The sequence below is a fragment of the Urocitellus parryii genome, chromosome 16 (assembly GCF_045843805.1).
Source record: "Urocitellus parryii isolate mUroPar1 chromosome 16, mUroPar1.hap1, whole genome shotgun sequence".
In the NCBI taxonomy this organism is placed as follows: Eukaryota; Metazoa; Chordata; class Mammalia; order Rodentia; family Sciuridae; genus Urocitellus; species Urocitellus parryii.
In genome coordinates, this window is record NC_135546.1 from 12,287,126 (window position 1) to 12,314,980 (window position 27,855).

General features: G+C 41.5%; 1 protein-coding gene across 1 annotated transcript in view; it reads left to right on the top strand.

The window, feature by feature from the left end:
- Nucleotides 1–27,855, top strand: part of Grm7 (glutamate metabotropic receptor 7) — a 777,046-nt gene that overhangs the window by 699,386 nt on the left and 49,805 nt on the right. Inside the window, exon 8 of the mRNA XM_026383020.2 lies at nucleotides 3,121–4,056. Within this exon, the coding sequence (XP_026238805.1) occupies nucleotides 3,121–4,056 (936 nt within the window). The remainder of the gene's footprint in view (nucleotides 1–3,120; nucleotides 4,057–27,855) is intronic.

The window sequence follows — 27,855 nt, forward strand, 5'->3', positions numbered from 1 at the left end:
CCTGCATTTATTTCCACTGATCCAATTTAATCATATGGTAAATCAGTATCCATAAGCACTAGAATGAGGAAACCACCAATTTATCTAATGAAATGTATCCATTTGTTTGGTTTTTCCATCTATCCTGGTAAACATGAGTAGGGCCTTTTAATTTGACATTTGAAAACATTTGTATTAATAATAGCAATTTTTAAATGTCCGTACCTCTTGAAATGTGACATTTATAAAGTTAATGCATATATTTTTTTCTGTCTTATTACAAGTTATTTCCTTAATGTTATGGATTTGGGATGGCTGCCAGTGACTCACTGCCTCAATAACTGATGATGTTGAGAAAGAAATGATTATGCTTTAAGATATTTAGTTAGATTTATGAGTGCTGACTTGGGTTTTGTGTGCAGGCAGATGAGTTCACATTAGAGTCATCTGAAGAGTCTGGGTCTCTGGTTAAAGTTTAAATTCAGCCATTGGAAGGTCATGATATTTTATGAAGTTAACCCTTGAGCCATCCACATACATACTTTTTAGAATCAGCTGCTTTTGATTTTAAGCATAGTTAACATTCAGTTATTAATGAAAGCACCCCTCTCTGCTGTGCATCCTGTAGGAACAGCACTGGAATCCCAAGGAGCAATGAATTATTGGTTTGCTTTCTCCTTAACTCTTAAAATTATGCATTTAGAAAAGCATCTAGAATTTCCAGTAACTTTCTAAGCTATTTTTTGATCAACTGTATTAAAAATTTGATTAATGAGATATGGGGGGAAAGAATCATTTGTTAATTAGAATTTGTTCTGTAAAATAATTTGCTGACTTGTAGATATTAAAATTATTTAGTGCATATATTGCTCAGGAGTCGTGGTTTAGGGAACAGAAATGAAATTCATAATGCTTCAACATAGGTGAATTTACTATCTTACATACCATACTCTTGGGCAATTCCTGCTTCAGGCGTAGCTATATCCAGGAGTTCAAAGAAGTTCACCAGTTACTGATCTCTTCATACTCTGTTATCCCGTGTTAGCTTTATTCTCTGGCACATTCTGTCCTTGTTTTATCCATGAACACTAGCTTCCTTGTGTTCTGAAAACTCCAATTGCACCAAAGGCAAAGCCTTTTTTCCCGTGTATTATCTCTCAAAAAGTCAGGAAATGAAATTCGGTGATCAGGTACACAAAGATCTCATCCTTGACCTAATGTCTAGGAGGCTGGAATCTATCAGTGGTTGACAGACGGTATTCCCCAACAATCAATTGGATCTTGGTAGAGATGCACATTTTCAGGCCCCATTCCAGGCCCAGTGAATCAGAAAACCTGGGAGCAGGGTTAAGATGTTGTCTTCCAGTAATCCCAGCTGGTGCTCCAGAATGCCACAGCGGTCTACTAACTGTTCAGTCTGGCTCCTACAGCTTCAGTGAAATCTCAACCCAACAGAAAGCACACAGCAAAGACATCTGAGGAACTGATAGGAAAGAGAAAGAGCAGAGGCTGTGCTGGCCAGCAGGACAGATGCCCAAGTCAATGAGATTTCAGCTCAGTAAAGTGGTTTTCCCTTTTGTCTAATGCCATTACTGCTCAGAACACTGCTGCTGATGAATCCTCCTCTAGAAAACCAACACTCTAATTAGGCAAATACACTTTCATCCTCTTCTAGGATACAGTGATTTTCTTTAAATTTTATTTCTAAACAAGTGGATGGCCAATCCTAAAAGGTTTCTGGACCATGTTATTTTCTTATCAATTATTATTATTCTGATCTCTAAGGCATCCAGTTAATCCTTCAATGACCAGCCTTATTGCTCCTCTTTGATAAATAATCAAGTAAGTTCACTGAATTTTAAAAGTTTTCATTGAAAATGGCAACAATGCCTGCTAGAATTTGGGTAAGATGGTCAGCACTGAAACGTGATGTAAAATAATTTTTAAGTGATTATTTTATGAAAGCTCCCAAGATGGGGGAAGAAGGAAAGTTTCACTTTGCTGACATTATTTTTGTGATTTACAAGTTGAACTGGGCCACACAGGCTTAGTATCCAGAGGGAGGCAGAAGAGTACATGCCAGTGTTTCTCAATTTATCAGTTCCCAAGAATCCTCTGGGTGCTTGTTAAAAATCTACAAACAGTGTACTTTCATGATACAGTCACAGCAGTGAATACATGCACAATTCACAAGAGCCATTTAATTCATGATACAGTCACAGGAGTGAATACATGCACAATTCACAAGAGCCATTTAAGGAGTCAGATCAGGTGCCCATCAGCGGATGAGTGGATAAGGAAAATGTGGTATGTAGACACAATGGAATTCTCAGCCCTAAAGAAGAATGTAGTGATGGGACTTGCTGGTGAATGGATGGAACTAGAGAACGTCATGCTAAGTGAAATAAACCAGACCCAGAAAGTCAAAGTTGAGTGTTTTCTTTCATATGCAGAAGCTAGAGTAAAACAAGGAATAAATGTTTGGGGGGCGGTAATCCCATGAAAATAGAAGAGAGGTCAGTGGAGTGGAGGAAGGGATACAGGGAGAAGGACAGGGAAGGGTTGAATGGTGGAGTGATCTGACCAAACTTTCCTATGTACATGTAGGTGAGATTCACTGTGCTATATTTATATGAATAGCTATAAAGCACTGCTATAGACAGACAGAAGGAAGGCCAGTGGAGTCAAGAAAGGGCGTCAGGGGAGGGAGGAGAGGAGGGACAGGGGAAGCACTGGGGACAAGAATGAAGCAAATTATATTCCATGCTTGTGTGATGCTGTCAAAATGAGCCTCGCTATTATGTATAACTACGATGCACTAATAAATTTTTTTAAAAAAAATCCAGAGCCCAAAGTTCTTTTTTAGGATATTTTTATTTGAGAAATCAGCAATGGAAACATTTAACTTGTGTTTTTAGTTTTTGTCTGTAAATTCTCACAGTTAGCATGTCTGGAGCAGAGTCTGTATTGGTGAGTGTGCAGGTTGCTGGACGCCAATGGCTGTGGCTGTCACTAGCAGGAGACGAGCTTTTTAGCTTCATCCACCCAGTGTTAGCTGCTACTGAAGCTGTTTGCTAATGTTGGTTGTTGTTCTTCTCTTTTGAGTAACCTGTCTTCCCTTCTCTCCTTCTCATGCTGCAGATAGAGGACATGCAATGGGGTAGGGGTGTCCGGGAGATCCCGCCCTCAGTGTGCACGCTGCCCTGTAAGCCTGGGCAGAGGAAGAAGACCCAGAAGGGAACACCCTGCTGCTGGACCTGTGAGCCTTGTGATGGATACCAGTACCAGTTTGATGAGATGACATGCCAGCACTGTCCCTATGACCAACGTCCCAATGAAAATCGAACTGGCTGCCAGAATATCCCCATCATCAAACTGGAGTGGCACTCCCCCTGGGCTGTCATCCCTGTCTTCCTGGCGATGTTGGGGATCATCGCCACCATCTTCGTCATGGCCACTTTCATCCGCTACAATGACACGCCCATTGTACGGGCCTCTGGGCGGGAACTCAGCTACGTTCTGTTGACAGGCATCTTTCTTTGCTACATCATCACTTTCCTGATGATCGCCAAACCTGACGTGGCAGTCTGTTCTTTCCGGCGTGTTTTCTTGGGCTTGGGCATGTGCATCAGTTATGCAGCCCTTTTGACAAAAACCAATCGGATATATCGCATCTTTGAGCAGGGTAAGAAGTCAGTGACAGCTCCCAGGCTCATAAGCCCAACGTCACAGCTGGCAATCACTTCCAGTTTGATATCTGTGCAACTTCTAGGTGTTTTCATTTGGTTTGGGGTGGACCCACCCAACATCATCGTAGACTATGACGAACATAAGACCATGAACCCCGAGCAGGCCAGGGGCGTTCTCAAATGTGACATTACAGACCTCCAAATCATTTGCTCCTTGGGATACAGCATCCTCCTCATGGTCACATGTACTGTGTATGCCATCAAGACTCGGGGTGTGCCAGAAAATTTTAACGAAGCCAAGCCCATTGGATTTACCATGTACACGACTTGCATAGTCTGGCTCGCCTTCATTCCGATTTTTTTCGGTACTGCACAATCAGCAGAAAAGGTAAGTGGAAACTCACATCACTCCATGCTTTTCACAAATGTGTTTTTGTTAAGCATCAAAAGCAAATAAGTTTTATAAAGTAGGAGGTTTTACACATGATGAATGGTATTTCTAAGAGGAGAAACAGCCAAATGAATAGGCACACATGTTCCAGGAAGCTAAAATTTGCAGTGAACTGTGCATAGCCTTTTGAAAACTGACCAGAGGTAGCTTTTTCAAGTTAATTTATGTACAATAGAATTACTCCATGTCATAGGAAATTATCCAGTATAAGATGATCTAATCTATCTAAATTACACCTTTCTGTTCATTCATTCGTATCCCACTCTGCTTACACACATATTCAGGTGGCCATGGGACACATTTTCCAGGTAGGTTTCCCCCACCTCCTCCCCTGGGTGGCTGTCTCCGCCGCATTAGAGATGAGATCTGATATGTAAGCTACGCATTGTAGTAAGAGTGTTCTAGTTCTACACGCAGAAAATATAGGCAGATGGGTGAATGAAGGAGAACTTTGGTTATTATTTCTCCCTAGACTCCTTATGTCTGGATACATGTGAATCAGAGGAAATGAATTACAGTGAGGCCAGAGAGAATTTCCAGGCCGAGAGAGATAGGGCATGAAGAAGCTGTGAAAGTTCAAAGTTTAGAAAGCCAGGAGGCTCTAATACATTGGTCTGAGGTACAGTTAAGATATATGGCCCCCATATTCTAACAAATTATACATCTATAAATTAGCTCTAACATCTTGATTTTTAATGCAATTAATGTTTTGTTAGGTGCAGGTTTGACATGCCTGTCATGTAGGCATTCCTAAAGTTGACGTGATTCATATGCATCTAACTTCTGTGCTTACCTCTTTTGACTATGGTTTTGTGCCTTTGCATCTAATGAGATTAATCTAATGAGATGTGGGTTCCTTCAGTAGATATAAAGAGTTCTGACAGATTGGTACAACTGAGGCTGGAACTGAGATCTAGAGTCCCTGATAGTTTATGTGGGAGAGAGCCTCATTATAGATTGTGCTCTAGGACATTGGGTATCTGGTCTCTTCCCATGTTATTTTGGATGGATCTTTAAAAAAGTTTAGAGATTAGACTCTCAAGTGGGAAGAAACAAGGGCTGAAGCTGGACTGTCGAAAATGTCTGTACTTTCCGGAATTAGTTGACTGATGTTGGTTGTCTCTCTCTCCTGTATATCATATATAGAGAGTGAATGGCTTTTAGCAGGTTAGCTGACTGAATGGATGTCTTTTATTGAAATTGTGTGATTCAGAAGCTGTAAGTTGGAACTGTGCTTTCATTTTTTGAGTATTTCAGTGAAACTACACGGAATTCTGAAACTAAGGAAAGTCAACCTTTCCAGATTATAGTTTCAGTCCTGAAATGTCTTAGAAGATTTTCCTAAGATATATGCTCAATAAGCATAGGAAGCTCCAACAGTATGTTTCAGATTCATAATGTGTGTTTATTGTCTATTAAGCCACCTTGAAATTCACTTTATTTCCTTGATCCCTGGGTCTAGGGAATTACAGAATATAGATTAATGTAGGGAAATGCAATAGAAAAGAAAACACACACACATACATACACATATGCTGGTAGGTTGATAACCAGTGAACTTTCTGGAGGGAGTGATGGGCATCATCAAAGTCTATGGAGATAATTATTTATTACTAGAACAAAATACACACCATCAAGCAAGTTAAAGACAGTTGCATCCTGCACATTTATTGTTTTGGAATATAAAACAGGGCAATCAGCAGTAGTTTTATAGATGGGTCTTGTAGCACTAATTTGATAATACATTTCTTATTTCATTTCGAATTATGACTGTAGATATTTTCAGTAAGGTCACATGTATAATTTAAAAAGCAGAAAATGATACAAAGTTCTAGGAATTGCATTCAACAGTTACAGCTCTTCCAGAAGACACTGGTGCTGATACAATTGACTGTGGAAAACACAAACCTGTTTTTAAGCAGCATGCTTTTCATATCAGAGTTTTAAAAAACACATTTTTTCTTTGTACAATCTCCAAAGGTTATGATGTTTTATATGGTTGACTGGCACAATTAAAGGTACTGAATTGCCAAATGGGAGCAATGAATTATCATATGAAAATTCACACACTCTAATGATAGGCATATGGCTAGAGAAGCATGAGCGATCAATTAAAAAATATCACTCTGTGTACATGAAACCTTGGCATTTAAACTGTGGAAAGAGGCAAATTGCCAATTGAAGCAATGAGATGACAGCAAAAGGCTTTTTTTTTTTTTTTTTTTGGCCAAGCTAGCGAACTATAGGATCACACATTTTCCATTTTTATATAGATGTAACAGTTTAAGTATTTCAAATGGAAGAATTCCACTTCAGCAGAGAAAATCAAGATTAGGCAGTGAGTTCACTCATAACTGTTTACTGTTTCAGAAAATTGAATTTGCTTTGATTATGGTAGGGATAGTTCTCATTGGTTGAGTTTATTAGCATAGCAGAAAGAATAAGCAAAGTTTATTTTCTTGCTAATTGTCAGACCCCAGGAAATTTAATTTTGCTTTTGCTCTGGAGAATGCATGAGATCATGGCCACTTTTCTTTTTTTCTTTTCTTTTCTTTTTTTTTTTTTTTTTTTTGGTCACTCATAACCTTTGGCTCCTAGAATGGGGATCTTGTAACAGGACCAGAAATGGAAGTGTGAACTTGAGCTTTAGGAGCATGATACCAGTTTTCAGGATTATCTGTAGGTGGCGACTGTAGTGATGTAATAAGACACTAGACCTGGTGAAGGAGCATCACAGGGGGAGCTGGCCGATCAGGGGTGGTGTGGCACTGTGTGTTTATCATATCTTGACACTACTGAAGGACTAGAGTGTTTTCTGTGGAAAGTGGAGGCTTGGCCTGTGGGTTGATCCAGGCAGGGAGTCATACATACAAGGAAAGAAGTCTGCTTTAGGAAGGGAAGTTACAGGCTATCCTGGCAGATTCTGAGAAACTATAGATGATCCAGCCATCCACAGCTTTCCAGCCAGTTGTTTTCTGGAGAACTTTCTTGATAAGTGTGTTGAGGGGGCAAAATTGCGATGTATGCAGTTGAGGGGAGAAATAAACAATGTCCACACACTTCTGCCTGTTTCAATGCTTTATTCACTCAAATTACTCAATACAGTTTCACTGTATAGGTTCTTAATCAAGAAAAACGACAATCCTTAATGCTAGGCACTGCAATAGACATAACCAATTCACAGCAAACAATTCTAGATTAATTCTAAGCACTGCAAAACACTCTTAATCATGACAGGCTAATGACAGACATTCCCTCTGTCTTAAGCCTTAGGCTTTGTGTCCAGCAGATGCATACTCACTCAGATTGCTATGATCAAGGCAGGCTTTTCCTGGTATGGAGTGGACGACCCGTTGAGGAGAGGGTGGTAGGGAGAAGTTGTGGCTTTCACCAAGGTCCAGATATAATGCCAGATTCGTGGGACCCCAATAGACCTCCAGGAGCCGAATCCGATGCAGTCACACAAGAGTCTTTATTGCAAGCTGGAGCCTGGACCTCACAGAGGTCCCAGTGAGATTTTATAGGTTTTGGGGGGAATACTCTATGCAATCACAACATCACACAGCAAATCATTCCATACCTCTGGAAAATCAAACAACAACTCTTAACATTGATTAGCCCATTCACTGGCAGGAACAAGTTGGGTAGGGGTGATTTGTTAGTACAAGAGGGGGAATCCTTTGAACAGATTGGTTTAGGCCACGAGGGGTTATGTGCTAAACTACATGGTTTCCCAACATATTATCAACCACCATAAACTACTGGGGGGTCATCCCAGGTGTTTTCCCTGTCTCATGTTGATTGGAGGTTGCTAAGGGGTTCCTGTGGGTCCTCATCTAGCTTAACTGAGTCAGGGACACCTGGCACCACAGATCTCTCCTGTTATTTACAGATAGACAACTCAGCAGGGTGGGTATGTGTTCTGAATAAGGGTCACACCCCCTTCCTTTAGGACAGGCCTTGAGGTAGAAGCTGGTTTCTCAAAAATGGAGTCACATCAGTTTCTCACAGACAGGCGGTAGAGTTTGAAAGCGGTGAGGAGGATACTGCAGAGGATCAGAACGATGACAAGTGAAGGGATGTCAGGTCCTCATCAGGCTCTCCAGCTCGAGTGTACCTTGTTTCAGCTGGCTGAATCCCTGTTCATTTGCTCTATTATTTATACTAAATTTGGGGTCCTTTGACCCCCCTTTCAATGCTTATAAGGTACCACTGGATTCTCAGTGACATAATTTTTACCTTGGGGTCAGAAACATCTGGTCTGGTGGTCTTCACCCTGATCTTCTCGCCTTTCCCTCTTATCAGGTGAGAACAGCCTGCCAGGGGCTTCACTATCAGGGTGAGGGGAAATAACTTTTGGGGGGCCATATTGGAGGGCTCTGTTGTCTGGTGAGACTGCCGGTTTCAAACTGGAGTTTTTAAAATGGAGTTGCTTAGGCTCAGGCCTAAGGCCATCCTCACAATAAGCCAGTACAGCCACGTGTCCGTCACTTTTGCTTATAAGATCACCTTGTGACCCTGTGGGTGTCCTAGTTTGTGTTGATTCACTCTGTGAGGAGCTTGCTTCACACTACATTTCTCAGGCTGCAGGACTGTATTTCTTCCAGCTGTGCAGGATTGTCTTATTTCTTCCATATGGGCAGGAAAGCCAGCTTTGCACAATTTGACCCCAAGGGATGGGATCCGGGGTTCTCAGAGGTCTTCTGTGAATGCAGCCTGTGGTTATTTGGATAAGGGAGGGTAAGGAAAAATTGCTGCAGAAGAGTAGTGGGCTCAAGGGGGAGGTGTGTCCAACGCAATGTCCACAGAACCAGGGGTGTTACAGGACTGAAGTAATAGGACCCTTTGGTTTTCCTCTGGAGCATTATCCCATTAAATGGCAGAAGTAAGACACTGTGGTGGTCAATCTCTGAACCAGTGCCGAGTCCTTAACTCAGAGGATCTCAAAGTGTGGTGCCCATTAATCTATTGAAGAATTTGTTTTAAAAAAATCATTGCATGTATGCTGCCCCCAAACTGATTCAACAGAGCTAGAATAGGGCATAGAACTGCACATTTTTAAACAACTGTGCTGGGAAAATGCCAGGGGAAGCCAACCATACTTAAAAAAAAAAAATCTGTGTAAACATGTTCTTCCCACAGAGGATATCCTATAAATATTTCCTTGATTTCTTCTTTGAGAGCCTTTATGAATAAATTAATTCCCATCCCAAGAAAATGGGACTGCAGAGATCAAGGCAGCAGGAGATCAGAAAGGCACTATCCATGATGAAAGAGAAAGGCAAGGATTAGAAGGGCCTAGTGGTGTATCAACCCCATGGCTTATATTCATGACGTTCGCCGGAACTGGACCAAGGCTGTGGCCCTGGAATCAGAAATAGCAAGAAGACAGGCAGCTTTGGATGTTTCTCAGAAGTATTTCTTGAGAAAATAGGAAAAAAGATAAAGATCTTTTCATTTTCCACATAAAGTGAGAACTCCCCAAAGTGTAAACACAATGCCAACCTGACTAAACCTTATAGAGGGATCAGATCCTGTAGGTAAACATTGGTCCCTCCAGGTCCATGTCTAGCATCACTGGTCAATCCCCAGAACCCAGGTGTGGTCTTAAAATGTCTCTCATCACTGTGTCAAAACAACCTGCTACCAATACATCAGAACTGGAAGGAATTTGAATTCCATGTGTCCTTTTTGATTTAATTTGAGCTCTAGCAAATGATCCTTGATACCTGTTTGCCTGTTTGTTGTCATTGTGAGAAGACAACAGCTTTAGTTAAGATTAATCTAATTAGCCAAGCATGCTGGGTTTCACCTGTAATCCAAGAGATCCAAGACACCAACCTTGTCTCAAAATAAAAAGCAACTGGAAATGTGGCTCACTGGTTAAGCAACCCTGGGTTCAATCCCTTGTAACCACCCCCGCCCCTGCTGCCCAAAAAAAAGAAAAAAAAATCAACTTAAAGCTAAAGAATAGTTAGGGAAACAGAGTATGTTTTACTTTGTCTAAATTTTGTCCCTGATTATATAAACCTCTTTTGTTAAACTGGCCAAGGGCCATTCAGAAAGGAGTTTTCTTAGGGAGCAGTGAAAGAATTCTCCAAAGACACTTTGCCGGGAGAATTCCAATTTTATTGCAAAAGGCTGTGTTTTTATATAGATCCAAGGGGAGATGGCAGGGCTTAGATAAATGGCAGGCCACCTGTTTATTGGCAAGTTCTTCCAGATATCATCTCCGGAGCCCAGGAATTAGTTCTTATTGGGGCTAAGGTTCCCCCGCCAGCGAGATTTGAAATTGGCGCCAGCGGGAGAGAGTTCACATGGGCGGGAACTTTACGTACCAGTGAGAAAAAGGGGAAAGTAAGAAGAGGAGGTCGTTAGGCAGCCATGTTGGGGTTTTTCTCTGGGGTGCGGCTGCCATTTATACTTTTCCCAACAAGCAGTATATTAGTTTTTGTACTATTTGATTAAAATTCTCTCATGATCTTTCAGCACCTTAACTAAAAATCTTAAAAACATCTACTCTGCTTCTAATACTTAGTTTGGGACTGTGGTATGGGGGTGAAAAATGAGGATTTTTGAACATTAGGAACTCACAACCTAGTGATCAGTGTAGGTCTCTAATTAAACATCAAATAGCGTCAAACATACCATACTTGTACCACTAGAGACAAACAGGCACCAGAGGAGGAAATTCCCCTTGATCTCCACAGGAAATTCAACAAGCGGGCTGAATTTACTAGGCCAGACAAAGTGACATGACAATCTAGTAAGAAATGACGTCACATTTGAAAAAGTGGCAGGCAATGTTTGCAACTCGTGGCACATAAAGAAGACAGATGGGCACCTATGTGATTTTTGACCCTTGAAGATGTGAGACAGTGTAATAATAAAAATTAATAAGACCTCCTTTTATGAGCAAGTTTCAAAACAGCACGAGTTCCAACATTTCACTCCCAAATTAGACTTCTGACAAGAGTCACCGTTTTTCAGTGTGATGGGCCACGGTAATTTTAATTACTACAGCTTGTAATCTGAAATGCCTGTTACCCTCATGCACACATTGAACGATGCCTGCTCATCTCTGTGTTGCACTTTCACCACCCTCTGGTTTTGTGGGGCTGGAATCTACGGTAGACGGAACAGTGCCATCAGACATTACTCTCAAAGCTTCAGAGAGTGAACAGAAGTTTATAAATAGGGGTAGGATGTTAACATAAGAATATTTTGGAATGAAAATTACAAGCCCAGTCCTTGGGGTGAGCTAGGGGAGAAGCAACTTAGAGGCAGGAAAATTATGAAATACATGCTGTAATAGATTGACAAAAGATGACATTACTTTGAGGGAATAGAAATGGTAAGAGTAGGTTTGAAAGCTGTTTTGAACTTCCTGAACATTAAAAGAATATGTGGATATACTGCCTTCTCTTTCATTGTGTTTTGATATTTAAATAGACATATACTTGCAGATTGTTTTTGTTGTTTAGGACTTTGTAAATGCCATTGCCTACTTTTTTTTTATACTCATATATGGGGATAACACAGTTATTTTATTTATGTGGTGCTGAGGAGCGAACCCACTACCCCACATGTGCTAGGCAAGTGCTCTACCATGAGCCACAACTTCAGCCCCCACACTGACCATATTTAATCTTTACTCAAACCATAATGAAGGCAAGTCACTGTTGACAGTTGTTGACAACAGTCTGATAGATGGTACTCACAATTCCATGCATGTTCACATTTTCACACACATGCACTGATATTTTAAGAAAAAATTTCTTATTTTCTCTATCTAGATTGCTTGGTAAGAACATGCTTCTTGCTTCTGAAGACAGTGGGGGAAAGGCCCCAGTGTGTGGCTTTTGCTGAGGTCATTGCGGCCCCTTGCTGGAACGGACAGGCACACTGGGTCTTGTTCCTGCTGTGTGGTTCTGTCTATCCACATGAAACCACCTCCTGTCTGCTGCCTGCTGTGTTTCTGGCCATCACTAAGCTCCCCTAAGGCTCTCTGGAAGCAGCTGTGTGAAAGTCTGCTGTTAGGGAATGGTGGGATGGCACAGTCCTCCATTCCCCTGCCAGGAAGCATCAGTTAATTTCGGGGACAGTCAACTTCACCATCTTAGTCCATTGTTTAGCCAGATAGCTAGTTCAGCAGGTGTCATGGTTTAGCTGTGGTGTCCCTCAAAAACTCAGGCATGAGACAGTACATGGAGGTACAGAGGAGAAATGACTGGATTGTGACTGTCTTAACCCAATCAGTGATTTAATCCCCTGATAGGGATTAACTGAGTGGTAACTGAAGCGGTAGGGTATGGCTGGAGGAGGTGGTAATTGGGCCCTGGCTTTGGGTATATATTTGTATCTGGAGAGTGGAGTCTCTCTATGCTTCCTGATCATTGTGATGTGAACTGCTTCCCTCTGCCACACTCTCCCGCCATGATGCTCAGCCTCACCCTCGAGACCTGAGGAATGGAGCTGGCCTTCTATGGAGTAATATCTCTGAAACTGTGAGCCCTCCAATAAACTATTCCTCCTCTATAGTTGTTCTGGTCAGATCCTTTAGTCACAGCAGTGAAAAAGCTGCCTAAACCAGGTAAAAGACAAGAAGAGCCTTTGTAAGACTGAACTGAGCTAGAATAGGAAATACCTTTCTACGTGAAAGCAGACTGCAGTCATCCAAGGTTTGAACAGAGATACACCCAGCTGCCAGGACCCAGCACCCACCAGTGAATAGAATCAGGATTATCCAACAAAATCTCTTCTTTGTCTTTTACCACTTCCTATTTTTCAGAAAGAACTTGTGTTAAAGCACAAGAAATCACAAATATCAAGTTGTCCCCCTAAGACTCACCTCTGAGATTAAAAGAATTCAGAGGTGAAAGAATTGGGTTATGAGAGCCTTAACCTAATTAGTGCATGAATCCACCTGAATGGATTAACTGGGTGGTAACTGTGGGGAGGTAGGGTGTGGCTGGAGGAGGTAGATCCCTGTAGGGCATACCTTTGGGGTATATATATTGTCCTTGTTGAGGGGAGCTCTCTCGGCTTCCTGGAATTAAAAGTTTTTGGTTTTTTTTTTAAACTTAGTAGACATACTATCCTTATGCAACCTTCCTCATTTGAGGTGGTCTTAGTATGTGGTCATAGTGGTTGTTTCTTCTGAACATCAAGGGTCTCTCGATTTTTGTCCTCCAATGACTGGCACTTGGGTCTTGAGCATTTATGACATACACCATCTTTAATGGAGTTACACACTTTCAGTTGGCCCAGCTTAACCTGAGTCTTGGGTTGCTACCCTGTGTTTGACTCTCCAAGTTGGACTATGTTTGGTCATAAAGCATCAGGAAATCAACAGACTCAAATAAATGTGTTCCATGCAAATATGCCTGAGGGTATTGAGAAATGGAAGGCGACATAAATAGTTGGAGGGCAATGTGGATAGAATTCTGTAGCAAACAATGTAGATAACCAGTTAATGCCACAAAGTTAGTTCTTGCTCTAGGTTCTCAAGTGTTTCCATAGCTGGAGGAGGAACCTCACAGCTAATGGAGGACAACTGAATGACTGAGACAGAAAGTCCTATGCTGCAGGCTCTGTCATCTTCACTTTTAAGTTTGATGTGAGCTCATTTTCGGGAATAGTTTTAGAAGGAGCTTATACTGTTTCCAGAGACCTGATTTATGGAAGAGGCAGTTGTTCCCACCTGAGAGATTCTGGCTAACAGGCAAGACCCAAAGCCATAGATGTGTTTATAATGATTAGACCAGATATTTAGGCTGGCTAAATCTGCTTCCAGTTCTCTCAATCCCATTGTGTTTTCTTGGGTAACCTTCCCAGTGCTTGGTCAAAATGACCAGGTTGGGACACCATGGCCAAGTTGCATTCTTGAGAAAGTCAGGGCTGCTGTCCGGTGCAGACCAAATGCCACATGAATGGAATGTTTAGTTTTAACCCAGAAATTTGATCATTATCTGTTTTTTTTTTTTAAGGAGACTTTTGATACAAGGAACCACCAGATGTTTCTGATTTGTGTAGTGAAGTTTGATATGCAGTTCTTTTTTTTTTCTCCCATATCCTAAATGGGTAAAAAGTAGTAGGGATCAATGCTTTATAAACCTTTGGATTGGTTTCTAAATTGAGGCGCTACCTAGTTACAGTGTAGAAGAGAACAGGTTAGAAACTTGAGTTGTTTCAGTGATGAAAATTTAGGACAAAAAAAAAAAAAAAAGAGCAGACAGAAACCAACCACTCAGTCATTGAACTGAAAACTCCAGAAATAGCCACAGAAGAAGGGGATTCCCCATCTTATTCCAGGGCTCAGAGCTGTGTGGATGATGGGTAAGCAAATGCACTGAATTTTAGGTCCTAATGAAGGGCTTTGGGAACAGAAAGGGCTATAATTTTATTTTGTTATTGAAATTCAGTTTCCCACGACAGCTGTTAGGAAAAGAAAATGTTCAGAAATGAATCCTTAATGGCGGCACTGACGATCAGCCCACCCCGTGCAGAAGCGGTGGTGTTTGTAACAGGTCCTCTGGTGTCTGAAACTGAAAACTGTCTCTCTGTCTGTGTGCTCCCATTCAGCTTGATGTTCCCATTGATTTCTTGGCTGATAACCAACCATGAGTTTTTGATCTAAGGCCTCGAATTGTAGAGGTCTTAAAAAACCCTGCTGGGTAGATGTCCAGCAGCTGCAAATATGAAAGGTTTTTGTTCCCCATAATGATACTTCTTTTTTTTCCTCCAGTGCCTACTACTATTGAGCATGATTTTCTATGAGAGTTTTAAAACACTCTCCTTTTTCAGAATGGCCCGTATTATTTAAGAAACTATTTTTAAGTGCTTGTACATGCCTTCAGGCCCCCCAAAACTTGGGAATATATCAGTCTGTTTTTAACAGCCCTTCCAGTGGCTTCCCATTGATACTATCATTATCACCTCCTTGCCAACATCACAACTGGAACAGCATATGAACTCTTCTTAGAGCCCAAGAGGCTTGAATCAAGGGTCCAAATAAATAAATAAATAAATAAATAAATCAAACAATTGGTAATACTCAGTGATGGTGAAAGGTGTAGGGAAGTGGAGATTCTTGGTCTAAACTGATAAAATCTTTAAGGAGGGAAATTTGTACCATGTACTAGAACGTATAGGAAATGGATGACTTTTGAGCAAGTACTGCTGTTTCTTTGTGCAGTTCAGATTTCTTTAGTTTTTTACGTCTGTCATTCTGTGAATTCACGGGGAATAGGTCTCTGCAGCTCAGGCTCCCTTGTGTTGTTGCTTCTGACACAGTTCATCACAGGCTGGTGCAGTTGAACCTAGGACCTTGCTTTCCAGCTCCTTCTGTTTCTGATCCTTTCCTTTTCAGAGTTTCAGGAAGCAGTGCTTGATGAATGCAATATGCACATTAATCCTCTTGTTGCATCTTGCCCTGACTTGTTCACAGCAATGCCAACAGCCCCTGATGAGCTCTAGACTAGGGTTCCCTTTTAAAAGGGACTCGTTCTCTTGATGGCTGCACTCTCATCTATCTTGTAAATTCTCGTGGATGTGGCCAGGGAAACTGGAGGGCACATACGGGTGCAGCCCTACTTTCCTGTTGTATTCATCATTCTTATGAATTGTGAGAAGGTGGCATTTCTTTCAGAAAGAAGGGAGTTGTTCCAATTCTGGGTGTTTAAGACATCGAGGAAATCGGAAGCATTTCGAAGATGGAGGTATCAGAATGTCTCTATCAGGGCTCAAGGGAAATGGTTAAATGCCTGGCAGAACTTCTGTATGATACGCCACCTGGAACAAATTAAGATGGTGGTACAAACCATAGCATCTTGGACACCAATCACTGAATACTCTGTGTGTCAATCAGAAGGAGGGACACTGAAATTCCTTATCAGTTCTGAATAGGGACTAACATTATACCTATTTAGATGAGAAAACAGGGACTTACAGAGAGGTGAAGTGACATTTCTTACATCTCAGAGCCAGAAAGGGACAAAGAACATGGCTGATTAGGACCTGTCTCTCATAAGCACCATGCTCTTGAGATATGGACAGTGACAACAGAAGTGGTTGTGTCTTTTACCCTTAATCTTTCTGTGCCTCAGTTTTCTTATTTGTAAAATGAGGAAAACAGTAGTATATATCATAAGGTTATGAGAAGCGGATGAGTTAATTCATTTTATTTATGCGTGTGTGTGTGTGTGTGTGTGTGTGTGTGTGTGTGTGTTTTCCCAACCCTAGGCACTGTTGTAAATGGGAAAGGAGGAGGAAGCAGCAAGAAGTAATACAGATCAATTTCCCAGTCCACATTTTAGTACCAGGAAGACAGCCAGTCTTTAAATAAATAAAGGAACAATATAGAGAATGTCAGAGGGGGCCAATTACATAGAAAAAGTAAAAAGGACAGGAAGGGGGACAGAGTTGGCATTTGTGAACAGCTGCTCACAAAGGACATAATGAAGGACACTAAGCAAAAACCATGAGGAGACCTAGAACAAAAGCAGTGCAGGTAGAGAGACCAGTACATGCAAAGGTCCTGAGACAGAAGCATGTCAGAAATGTTGGAAAATAATAGCGAGGGCTGTGAGCAATGAGGAAAATAGGAGACTCCTGTGGATGGACTGGGAACTGTGTACCATTTTATGTGGAATCAAACTGAGTGAAATGGGAATACTTCAGAGGTTTCATGTGGAGCTGCAAAATTATCTGATTTATGATTTATATTCAATTTATTAATTCCATGTAAATCACTCAAAAATGGCATCTGATATACAGTAAGTATTTGACAAAGATCAGATATTCTTATTAGCAGTATTGACATCCTCATCTCCTAGCTTGAGTATATTTTTCAAAATTTCTTCAGGGATAAAAGTGTACTTTAAAAACAACAACAAAAAAGACCCCTTGGTCTTCCCTCATCAGCTTCATGTCTGTGTGCTCAACATTTTCAAGGCAAGGAAAAGAAATTCTATCAACAACCCTGCCCTGTACTCTGCAGAGGAATAGTTAAAACCCCAGGAACCCTGAGCAGGCCAGTGGCTTCAATTCTAGGACTAGAGAGTGGGGTTCCCATGTGTATTCATGCAGTACTATAAATAAGAGCACAGAAGTGCTTTGGATACACAGAATAGATAGAGCATCTTTTAAACCCCACATGTCTCTGCAGCAATTCACCAATAACACTTCTGAATTTAAAATACCACTCTGATGAGCTCATTGCTTCTGGCAACTGCCCCACAGGATTTTTCCTTCCGCTTTTTAAAAGCAAGATTCAGATAAATAGAAAAGAGTGAAAGAATTGTTTTGTTGTCACAGTTTTATCCCAGTGATTTTTGTGGATCTGTCTAGTTCAGTATTTTTTTTTTTTACATTTTCCAAGTAAAAAACATTCATTCTTTCATCTGTCCCACTGCTATTTATTGAAAGTCAAGTAGGTACCAAGTAATTTTGTAGGTGCCAGGGACAGAATAAGACAATCCCTTGCCTTCATGGACATGGCATTCTACAGAAAAGAGAGACTGTGTGTAAATAAATAAGAAATGAGAGGAAGAAATGGGCAGAATAAAGGTGGTGGGGTGGCGATCGTGTTGTACAGGATCTGGAGGTTTTCCTGGAGGAGGTAGCCTTCAAGTGGAATCTGTGTACCATGAGGGAACGATAGGGAACAGCCAGGGAGGAGGTGCCCAGTGGGGCAAGAGACCCTGTGGAGCACAGAGCTGTGGGGAATGTATCAGTGGGGGAGCCAAAGACGCTCGGGCTTTGGAATGTCTCTGAAGTAGAGGAGAAACTTGAGGAGGTTGATTTCTGCTGTAGAATGTCCCCTTGGGCCACATGAAGGTGAGACATGCAGGGTGGTGAAGTCAAATGGGGGTTTCATAAACGCAGTTTGTTAGAGCTTCTGGAGTTACATCCGTGACACAGTCCACAGCAGGAATAAATCAATAAAAGTCATTTATAAAGTGGGGCGTCACATTTCCTACCTTCCTGGAACTCACTCTATGAAACCGGTTATGTAGGCGCAGGGGTCTATAACTTCAGGAAGTTAGCAGATCCTTTTAGTAATGTCCCAGGAGCTTTTGGCCCCAATTCTTTCCAACTCTATTCTGAAAAGATGTGGCTCCTTCAGGTCTCATTCACCTGCCTAGTGGCTAGCAAGAGTGTTTCCATATAGCGGCTGAGTCTCCTAGGCTTACAGTATCCTCATTTATTCAGCAAAATTTACCGCACTCCTTCATGTGCCCCCTCTGGATCAAAATATAGGGTGGCGCAGGTTGTGTCCTGCACAATGCCAGGAGACACTGTTCACAAAGGCTGTAATGAGAACATAGTTCTGTGAAGTTTGTACAGTGTCCCCCATGAGCCATTGTGTTCTGCAGCCCTGCCACTGTACTAGACATGAGGAATGGGGGTGGCATGATATCTTTAGTTCACCAGGCAGGTGGATTAGAGTGATTACCCTTGTCTTGGTTTTCTAATGAGCTTATTTGTTTATCAACATCCTTTATGCAAATTCAAGTCTCTGGACTGACAGCTGGGTACATTTCCACAAAAAGGCAAAACATCTAGTCTGACCCCTAGACAGGCCTCTGGCCATGTTCATTCTGGAAATCCATCAGAAGCATTTCAGATAACAGAGATGAGCCACAGCCAGGACTGATTGGAGATTCTAGACGCATCCCTAAGCACCATCTGGGCCCCTGCTAGAACATCTGCCAGCCCGGCTCCAAGCTTGGGGCCCTCACACCGGGAGCAAGACTAGAGAGCCAGTCTCAGAGAAACCAGCAGATGGAGGGTTGCCTGACCATCCCAGGGTTAAAAAGTGTCAACTTCATATCACTGTGGAAGGTAGGGGAAGGCGGGGTGAGGCCGCCCTCTGTTCTCCAACCCTCCCTTCTCTGTGCGTGTGTGTTTTTGACGTGCTGCACATGTTCCTGTTCTGTGCCCTCCGGTTCCTCCAGTGCACTGCGGTGATCTGCCCAGTGGACTACTGATTGATGGATTCATTCATGTGTTCAGTCCACTTGTGTTTATACTTATCAACTCTGGGTGGCCATGGGGACAGTGAACAAGGTCAGCGCTCTCCTGGATCTCACATGCTACTGAGAGAAGATGATCAGAAGATCATTTCAGAGAGAGATGTGTCTACAGGAGACTAAAACAGGCCAAAGCGGTAAAGAATGGCTGGGGAGGGCAGTGTTCCTTTGGATATGGTGTTTAGGGAAGACTTGAGTAAGGAGGCGGTGTTCAAGGTGAATTTGTGTTGAGAAGGATCCAGAGGGCAGACAATTTCTTGAACTCATTCACACTGACTTGCTATTTACCTCTGGTATTTCTCCTTCCTTCCATCCTTCCTTCTGCTTTTTGTCCTACAAGTTGACCATCTACTTTATGGAATAACAGAGTTGAGAAACCACATTTTCTGTTTTCCTAGTCCTTTCACTCTGGTGCGAGAGTCAGTATTAAATATAGCACATGAGCATCTAATTTGAAAAAAAAATTTTAAATAGTAGGGCAGGATGGGAGAGGGAGCAGTGGTGGCATTGGTTTAGAGAACAAGCAAGGGAAGGAGTCAGGAGTATGACTGGGAGTGGGAGGAGTGTGCAGTGAGAAGTCAGGAAATCCCAGGGCAGAAGCTCTGGCAGGAGGAATAGTGAGGAGCAGTTGGCAGCGCCTCCAGAGAGCAGGGGCCAGGTTACTTGTTACTTGATACTGTACTGTACAGGCTACAATGAGGAGTTTCACTTTTATTCTGCAGTTTGTGGGAAGTTAGCAGGAGATTTCCAGTGACACAATTAACAGGATTTGGCTTGTTATTTTAAAAAGGTTATTTCAATTATGAGAACAGACTCTAGGGGTAAACCTAGAAGCAGGAAAAGGAGTCAGGACAGTGTTCCTAGAACCCAGGCAAAACAGCTGAGATCTGAGCTACAGAAATCGTGATGAAGGTATTGAGAGGTGGCCTGAGAAAGGGGTTCTTGGAAGGTGGAGTAGACAGAGTTTGGCCACTGATACAGAGTATAAGCAAGAGGAAAAGTGCAGGTTTGGGTATGAATGGCTGGAGCAAAGACAGCGTCCTTTTTGTGAACAAGCAAGACTAGAGAATGGGAAGATGTGTTGGAGGTGTGGGGATGTTTGGGGATCTAGTAACTTTGTGATGCCTATGGAAGGTGGTGATAAGTCCACCAGGAACTCTGTTGACAGTTCTACAATTTGGGAGAGATGCTGGGAGTTCTCAAGAGTACACTTGCTGTATGAACCCTTAAGACAAAATGAGACCCTCCAGGCAGGACTGTAGATAGAAAGTTGGAGGAGGAGCAATGTCCAGGATACTCCCATATTTAGAAATATGGAAGCAGAGGAGGTAGTGAATAGCTCACTAGAGTAATCAAATAGAAAGGAGAGAAACAGGAGAGAGCAATTACCAAGAAACCAAGGAAGAAAATTTGGAAGAAAGGGGGAAAGAGTCTTTCACATGGGTGCTGAGAACTGAAGTTTGATGAGGACCGAGGCTGGAATGGCCAACAGGGTTCATTCATCATGATAGCTAGAGTGTTTTGGTGGTGTGCTGGGCATGGAAGCCTGAGTAGAGTGAGAGCAGGAGAGAATGGAGGACAGAGGTTGTGTTATTGAGCATATGAAACACTTGCAAAGGATCTTATTCCTATGAATCGGCAAAACCGAAACATATCATTAAGGCACAGGTTATGTAAGTCACCTCTCACTGTGAGAAAATGCCTGTGGAAAGATTTATTTTGATTTATGGTTTCCCAAGTTTCAGTCCATGGCCAGCTAACTCCATGGTTTCTGGGCATGTGTGTGGGAAGCACATCATGGCAGATGGATATGGCAGAGGAAACTGCTCACCTCATGGCAAACAGGAAGCAGGGAGAGGGAAGGGGCCAGGGACAAGAAATACCCTTCCAGAGCATGCCCCTAGTGAGACATACTTCTTCAAACCAGGCCCCACCACCTACCAATAATGCTCATCTATGACCTTAATCCACTGGGAAGAAGAGGGGGAAATTTGATCTATTGATGACATCAGAGCCCTTCCCCTGAACATTACTGCATCGAGACCAAGCATTTAATGCACGAATCTCTGGGGAAACTTTACACCCCAAACACAACACAGGCAGTGGTGGAAGTAACTGTATGTTTATAGGCTCCAGGAAGGGTATCGGATGTCCCCAGGATCTTGAAAAGATAAAAAAGTGAAGAATTCAGGAAGCCTTAGCTCATTATTAGGGCAATATGCTTATTGCTTATTTATTTTTTTTAACCTATTCAAAAAGTAAACCTATTCCCAGCTTGTAAGTCTTACGAAAACAGTCTGTAGGGCAGATTTTGAACAGAGGCTACCGTTGGTGGTTCTACCATCTTCCTTGTCTGGAGTTGGAGATGTAGCTTCAGTGCATCATCTGTTTGCTACAGTGTAGGGAAGGGTATGTTGGGCTCCTGGTTCAGGATTCTGTTGTTTCTTGGTGAGGCTCATTGTTTGTTTCCACATGAGTGAGATTTTAAAATACGTTGTTTGCTGGAAACTTAAATGGCATTAAAAGTTGGAATTATAATGTTCAATAGATACACTCTGTCATGCTGGCAGGTATGAAAAATTCAGTTAGGATAGGAAGCATATAGTTTGTAGTTGACCAATGCACACAAAGGATAAAAGAGGGACATTTGGGAATGGATAGGAGACTCTGTTTTATCTGAGGCTGTGAGTGTTTCCTTTCCCTGCTCATCTCCTCCTCCTGTGAACAGACAGAGTGAAGGACAGCTTCATTCTGGGGAAGACTTAAGAGGATATATTCTTCGTAACCACGGGATGCAGGTGTATCTGGGCCAGCAATGGAATCTGCATGCAAAAGGGAACCTTCTGAGGACTTCAGGAGTCTGTGCTATAGTCATCAAAATGTAACATACAGTGCCGGGGACCAAGAAGGAGGGGGCGCTCACCATGCAGCGTATGGATAAATATTGCTGTCCAGATTTGAATGAGTCAGCAGAGCTGGGTGTGATCCAGTGAAGGAGGAATCCCCCACGTCCCAGTGACTGACAGGAACTGAGTCAGGTAAAGGTGGGCAGCCCGCTGTCTCAGCAGCAAGGGAGAGGTGAGAAGAATGCCTGGGAAAGACGGAGTGCATGTCCCCAGCTCATATTGTCACCAATAGCTTGTCCTTTGATAAAAAGGCGGGTCTGGCTTGCAGATCCCGTCCATTTATCTAAAGATGGTCCTCTGGAAAGATGCACTGCCTTTAACTGCTGAAACAGTACAAAATTACCATTTTCCTACAATTTTTTTTTAATTGGTGCACTATGGTAGTACATGATGGTGGGATTCATTCCTTCACACAGGCACATACACACAGTATAACCACCCTACTGCGTCAGTGTAGTTTTCCAGTGTTTCCCCTTTCCTCTCCCTCATTTCCTTTTACCTACTCTGCATATCTCCCCCTTATTTTCTTTTCCTCTCTAACTTCCATTAGAAGTACATACTAGGAAACATTTCTCAGAAGGAAAGGGGTCTCTGGCTTGTTAGCTAGGATCTTGAAGTTGTTGTTAATAGACTTTTTTTTTAAGTGAGAATTTTTAATCCTTGGAATAATTATAAAGTTTGTTTTTAAAAAACATGTCAAGGTTCTGAAAATTCTACTCATGATCCTGCATTCAGCATGGCATTTCAAGGTAGGGTAGATATACAGGTGTCTTGACAAGGCGGAAAGTTTCTCCATGGTAGGACAACGAGAAGCTGTCAATAGGGAGATGATCCGTCATTGATTTTGGGTGGGTTAAAAATGGACCATTGATGACTTAAGAGCCATGTCTGTCTTTCAGAAGGACTGCAAACTTGGATTTAATGAACCTATGAAAAGAGAGCTAAGGTCAGGAATGCATCATAAATGTCTCTCTTGATGAGCATCCCCCCTCAAAGGGCATTTTTAACAGGAGGGAACAGCATCTATAATCTAGTGCAGCCCTTTGAATTTATCATCCAAGAACAGAGACTCTGATTTAAGGGGCTCTTCTAGAAACCATCATCAGTGGCAGCATCCGATGTAATTTAATAGGGCATATGCCGCGATCATGTTTCCCATAATTCCCTGAAAACACACTGATATCTTTACCTGTGGGTCTTTCCATTATTTCTGGAAGTTCTTCTTGAACTTTTCTACTGTAAAATTAATGTATGCCATGCCAAAATAATACTATGAATTCCAAATATACTTTAGTGTGTTTCTTTTCATGACACTAAAATGCATTGATTTCACAGTGACTATAGTATGTTCTCAAAGAGGACCAGCTTATTAATTGCAGATATATCACTGGCATCTTTTTACACTTGAATCCCTGTGTCCTGAAAGGGTGATGAGAAAAAACCTGGTCCTTGAATGTTTTCAGTAATGTCTGGAGTGACTGTGTTTACTTGTTAGCAGAGGTTGAAGTAGGGACATCTGACCCTGCTTCAGTATCCAAAGAAAGAAGTTAAGCTGTGACTGGCTAAGAATTGCATAAAGACACAGTGCTCTGTGCGCGTGTGTGTGTGTGTGTGTGTGTGTGTGTGTGTGTGTGTGTGTGTGTCACGGGGGGGGGGGTTTGAAGTATTAAATAGCCTTATTGTGAAGAAGGAATTTTCTGGAGGACAAGTGAGTTGAACAATTCTTATTAGAATTTCCTAAAGTTCATTCAGGTGGGCTAGATACACTTTGCTCTAAGTGGAGCTGTCATCTGTCTGCTATGGTTTCAGGAGCACAGATTGATGGCTGGGTGGGTCTTCAGACCCTGGATGTGTGTGGCTCTCTAGTGGACAGACAGATGGAGGTTATTGGATTATTCTATACCTGTTCTCTTTTTATAACCTTGTGATCTGCTTCATGATGTGATAAACTATTCTATCATCTTAGCAACAATGAAGCCAAACATCACATATGCAAACAAATGCATTATACACACATGCATCAAAATATCCACTGAGTTGAAACTCTCATCCAGGAGACATACATTAAAAAATTCTGGAAGATGGGTTTTTTCACTGAACTGTCCAGAATGTTGTCATTATCGAGACAGAACTGATGTCTCCAAGATAGGAATCCATTTGCATAGCTAAATTGTAGAAAAGGCACACACAGTGGCATCATGATTTTTATGTTTCTTTTTTTTTTCTAAGCAGATACTTAAAAATCAATTTATTTTTATTCTTGTATATACCAGGGGTATAGTGTTTGTTGGGATGAAAAAGCAATTTTAATTTAGCGGGAAATGGATTTTCTTTATCACAGAGAAATGTAGAATAAATGAGAGACATACAAAATAAAATTCTCATTCTCGATCCCAGGGGTTGAGGTAGGGAGATAGGGTTGGCAGAAGGACAAGTTTAGATGTTGTTAATTCTGTTTGAATCTCTCTCCTCGGAGCTCATAGTTGTCAATAAAAGCTCCTGGTAAGCAACACAAATGACCTAGTTATGCCTATTCTGTTGAACTGGGTTTTCCAAAGGAACAGAGGATAATAGAGTACCAGGGCTCTGGCAGGCTCTGCCCCTGTCTACCTGCACGACCTTGGCAATCTCCTTTGCTCTGGGCATCAGTTTGCCAATCATACAATGGATCCCAAAATTGCTTACAGTCTGTGATTTAAGAAGTGAACTTAACTGGGAACTTACTCATAACTTGCCTATATCATAATAATTTACTATGTAGTATCCCTGGCAAAACTGTTTTACTGAACCTTAGTGAATAGAAGCATGTTTTTCAAAAGCCCTATCTGCTGTTTGTTGTTGTTATTTGGTGTAGAAGGTGGGATTGAACCCTGGGGCCCTTTACCACTGAGCCACATCACCAAGCCATTTTGAGACAAGGTCTTGCTAAGTTGCTGAGACAGGACTCAAACTTGTGCTCCTTCTGCCTCGGCCTCCCAAGTTGCTGGGATTACCGGCAAGTGCTATTGCACACAGAACACATCTACTGTTTACTGTTCTGTGAGTTCATTTCCATTTCGTGTGATGTATTTACTGGAGTTATTTAGAAGGTGTTGGTGAAGGCGACCAGTGGCTGCCAATGGAACATCATTCATGTACCAGCAACCCCAGCATCAGTCCCTACTACTTGGAGTGTTTTGTCCTTCATATGGAGTCTTTTATCATAGATGTAGACTTATCAAGTTGCTGCACTTGATGGAACTATCTCAAAATATCTTCTATGTTCATCAGTACTTTGGTTATGAAACCTGCTGTCTTGGTCAACTGAAGGCATTCAAAGTGAACCATGTGTACATAACATCACAGTTTTCGCCATTTTTATTGGTGTCTCACATTTGTATATGTACAATATATTTGTATGACTTTTCAATTTCATTTTCCATTGCCTCCCCTTTCCCTTCCCTGGGACCTTTCTACTCTACCGATCTCCCTTTAATTTTTCAGGAGATTCCCCTCCCACACAGCTTTCTTTTTCTTCTCTAGCTTTCACATGAGAGAAAACATACGGCCCTTGACTTTCTGATTTTAGCTTCTTTCTCTTAACATAATAGACACTTCTTCCATCTATTTGTCTGCAAATACCATAATTTCATTTTTCTTTATGGCTGAATAAAATTTCATGGTGTGTACTTTGATATATTACACATACATGAAGTATAACTTATTCTAAGTAGGATCTTTCTTGTGGGAGTACATGATGTGGAGTCTGTGTTGTATTCATATATGAACATACGACTGTTATGTGCAATTCATTCCACCGATGTTCCTAATCCTATTAGCCTCCCTTTCCTTCATTCCCCTTTTGTCTAATCTGCTGAACTTCTATTCTTCTTCCACTGCTTCCCCTTGTTGTATGTTAACATAAGCATATCAGAGAGAGTATTCAACCTTTTATTTTGGGGGATTGGCTTATTTGTCTTAGCATGATAGTCTCCAGATCCATCCAGTTATCAGCACAAGTCTTTCATTTTTATGGCTGAATAATAATATTCCATTGTGTATATAAACCATATTTTCTTTACCCGTTCATCTGGTCAAGGGTACCTACAGAGGTTTGTTCCATAGCTTAGCTATTGTGAATCAATCTGCTATAAATATTGATGTGGCCATATCACTATAGCATGCTGATTTCAAATATATATATATATATATATATAGAGAGAGAGAGAGAGAGAGAGAGAGGTATAACCAGGTAAAATGTGGTTGCATTCTTAGTTTTTGAGGAATCTCCATACTGCTTTCCAGAGTGGTTGGATAAATTTGTAATCCTACCAGCAATGTGTGAGTGTACCCTTTTCCCCCACATACTCACCAACATATATTGTTGCTTGTATTCTTGATAATTGCCATTCTGACTGAAATGAGATGAAATCTCAGTGTAGTTTTTAATTTGCACTTTTCTGCTAGATTTCATGTCTTCTTCTGTGAAGTGCCCATTTACTGAGGGTTTTTTTTTTTTTTAGGTTATTTGCTTTTTAGGTCTTTATATATACTGGAGATGAATGCTCTGAGGTATAGGTGGCAAAGATTTTCTAGGCTCTTTATAGTTGTTTCCTTTCCTTAGAAGCTTTTAAGTGTGATATCATTCTATTGAGTTTTGTGCAGGGTGAGAGTGGGTTAAATTTCATTCTGCTACATATGGATTTCCAGTGTATCTAGCACCATTTGTTGAAGAGGTTGTCTCAGTGTCTTCTGTTTCATTGGTCTTCATGGTTTGATTTGCATTCCCCTAATTGCTAATGATGTTGGGCATTTCTTGAGAAGTGTCAGTTTTCATTGCCATTTAATTTATTGGCTTATTAGGGTGTGTGTCTGTGTGTGTTAAGGTTTTTGAGTTGTTTATATATTCTGCCTCTTAATCCAATCCAAGATTTGCTCCCATTCTGGAATCTCCCTCCTTACATCCCTACTCATTTCCTTTGCCGTGCAGAAGCTTTGTAATTTGGTGTAATCTCATTTATTAGCTCTCGGTATTGTTTCCTGAGCTTTAGAGGTCTTGCTGAGCACGTTGCTGCCGGTGCTTAGATGGTGTAGTGCTGACCCTATGTTTTCCCTAGCAGTTGTGAATTTTCTGGTCTACTCTTGAGTTGACTTTTGTGTAGCGAGAGAAATAGGGATTGAGTTTCATTGTTATTTTGTTTTCCTAGCACCTTTGACTGAAAAGATTCTTTTCTGCAATTATGTTTGTGGAGCCTTTGTCAAGGATCATATGCCTCTATCTGTATAGATCTTGTTTGTCCATGTGCCTTCAGTTCCTTTACTCTATAACGTCACGATGTTAAAGAGTATTGAATAATAGTATTTTAAGTGTCTTGCTGCCTTTTCAATCCTCTGTATTTTAGGGGAATGTCCAGGCATTATTCCCAGAAGGAGGCCTCCAGCACCAAACACACCTACGTAGCTCCATTAGACCATAAGCAAATCTGGCTGAGATCTCCGTTCTTTGCACACCTTGGGTACTCAATTAATGTATTTAATGAATGAATATAAAAATAGGTTTGAGCACATAACTCTGTCTTCAAAAGTCTAGTTACTTGATATAACCTCATGAGTTATAATGCTTGGAAGAATAGTTAAAGAAAACCTTAGGTCCGTTTAGAATGGTTGGGGCTGAAAATAACAATAGAATCTTGACTCAGGTAGCTGGACTACCAAGGAACTGTGTGTTCCCCCCTGGGGAGTCCAAAGGGGGCTGTTTCAGAGTCACCAAGATCCCATGTTCTTTATGTGTCTCTCTACTTCTGTCCAGAGTCAGG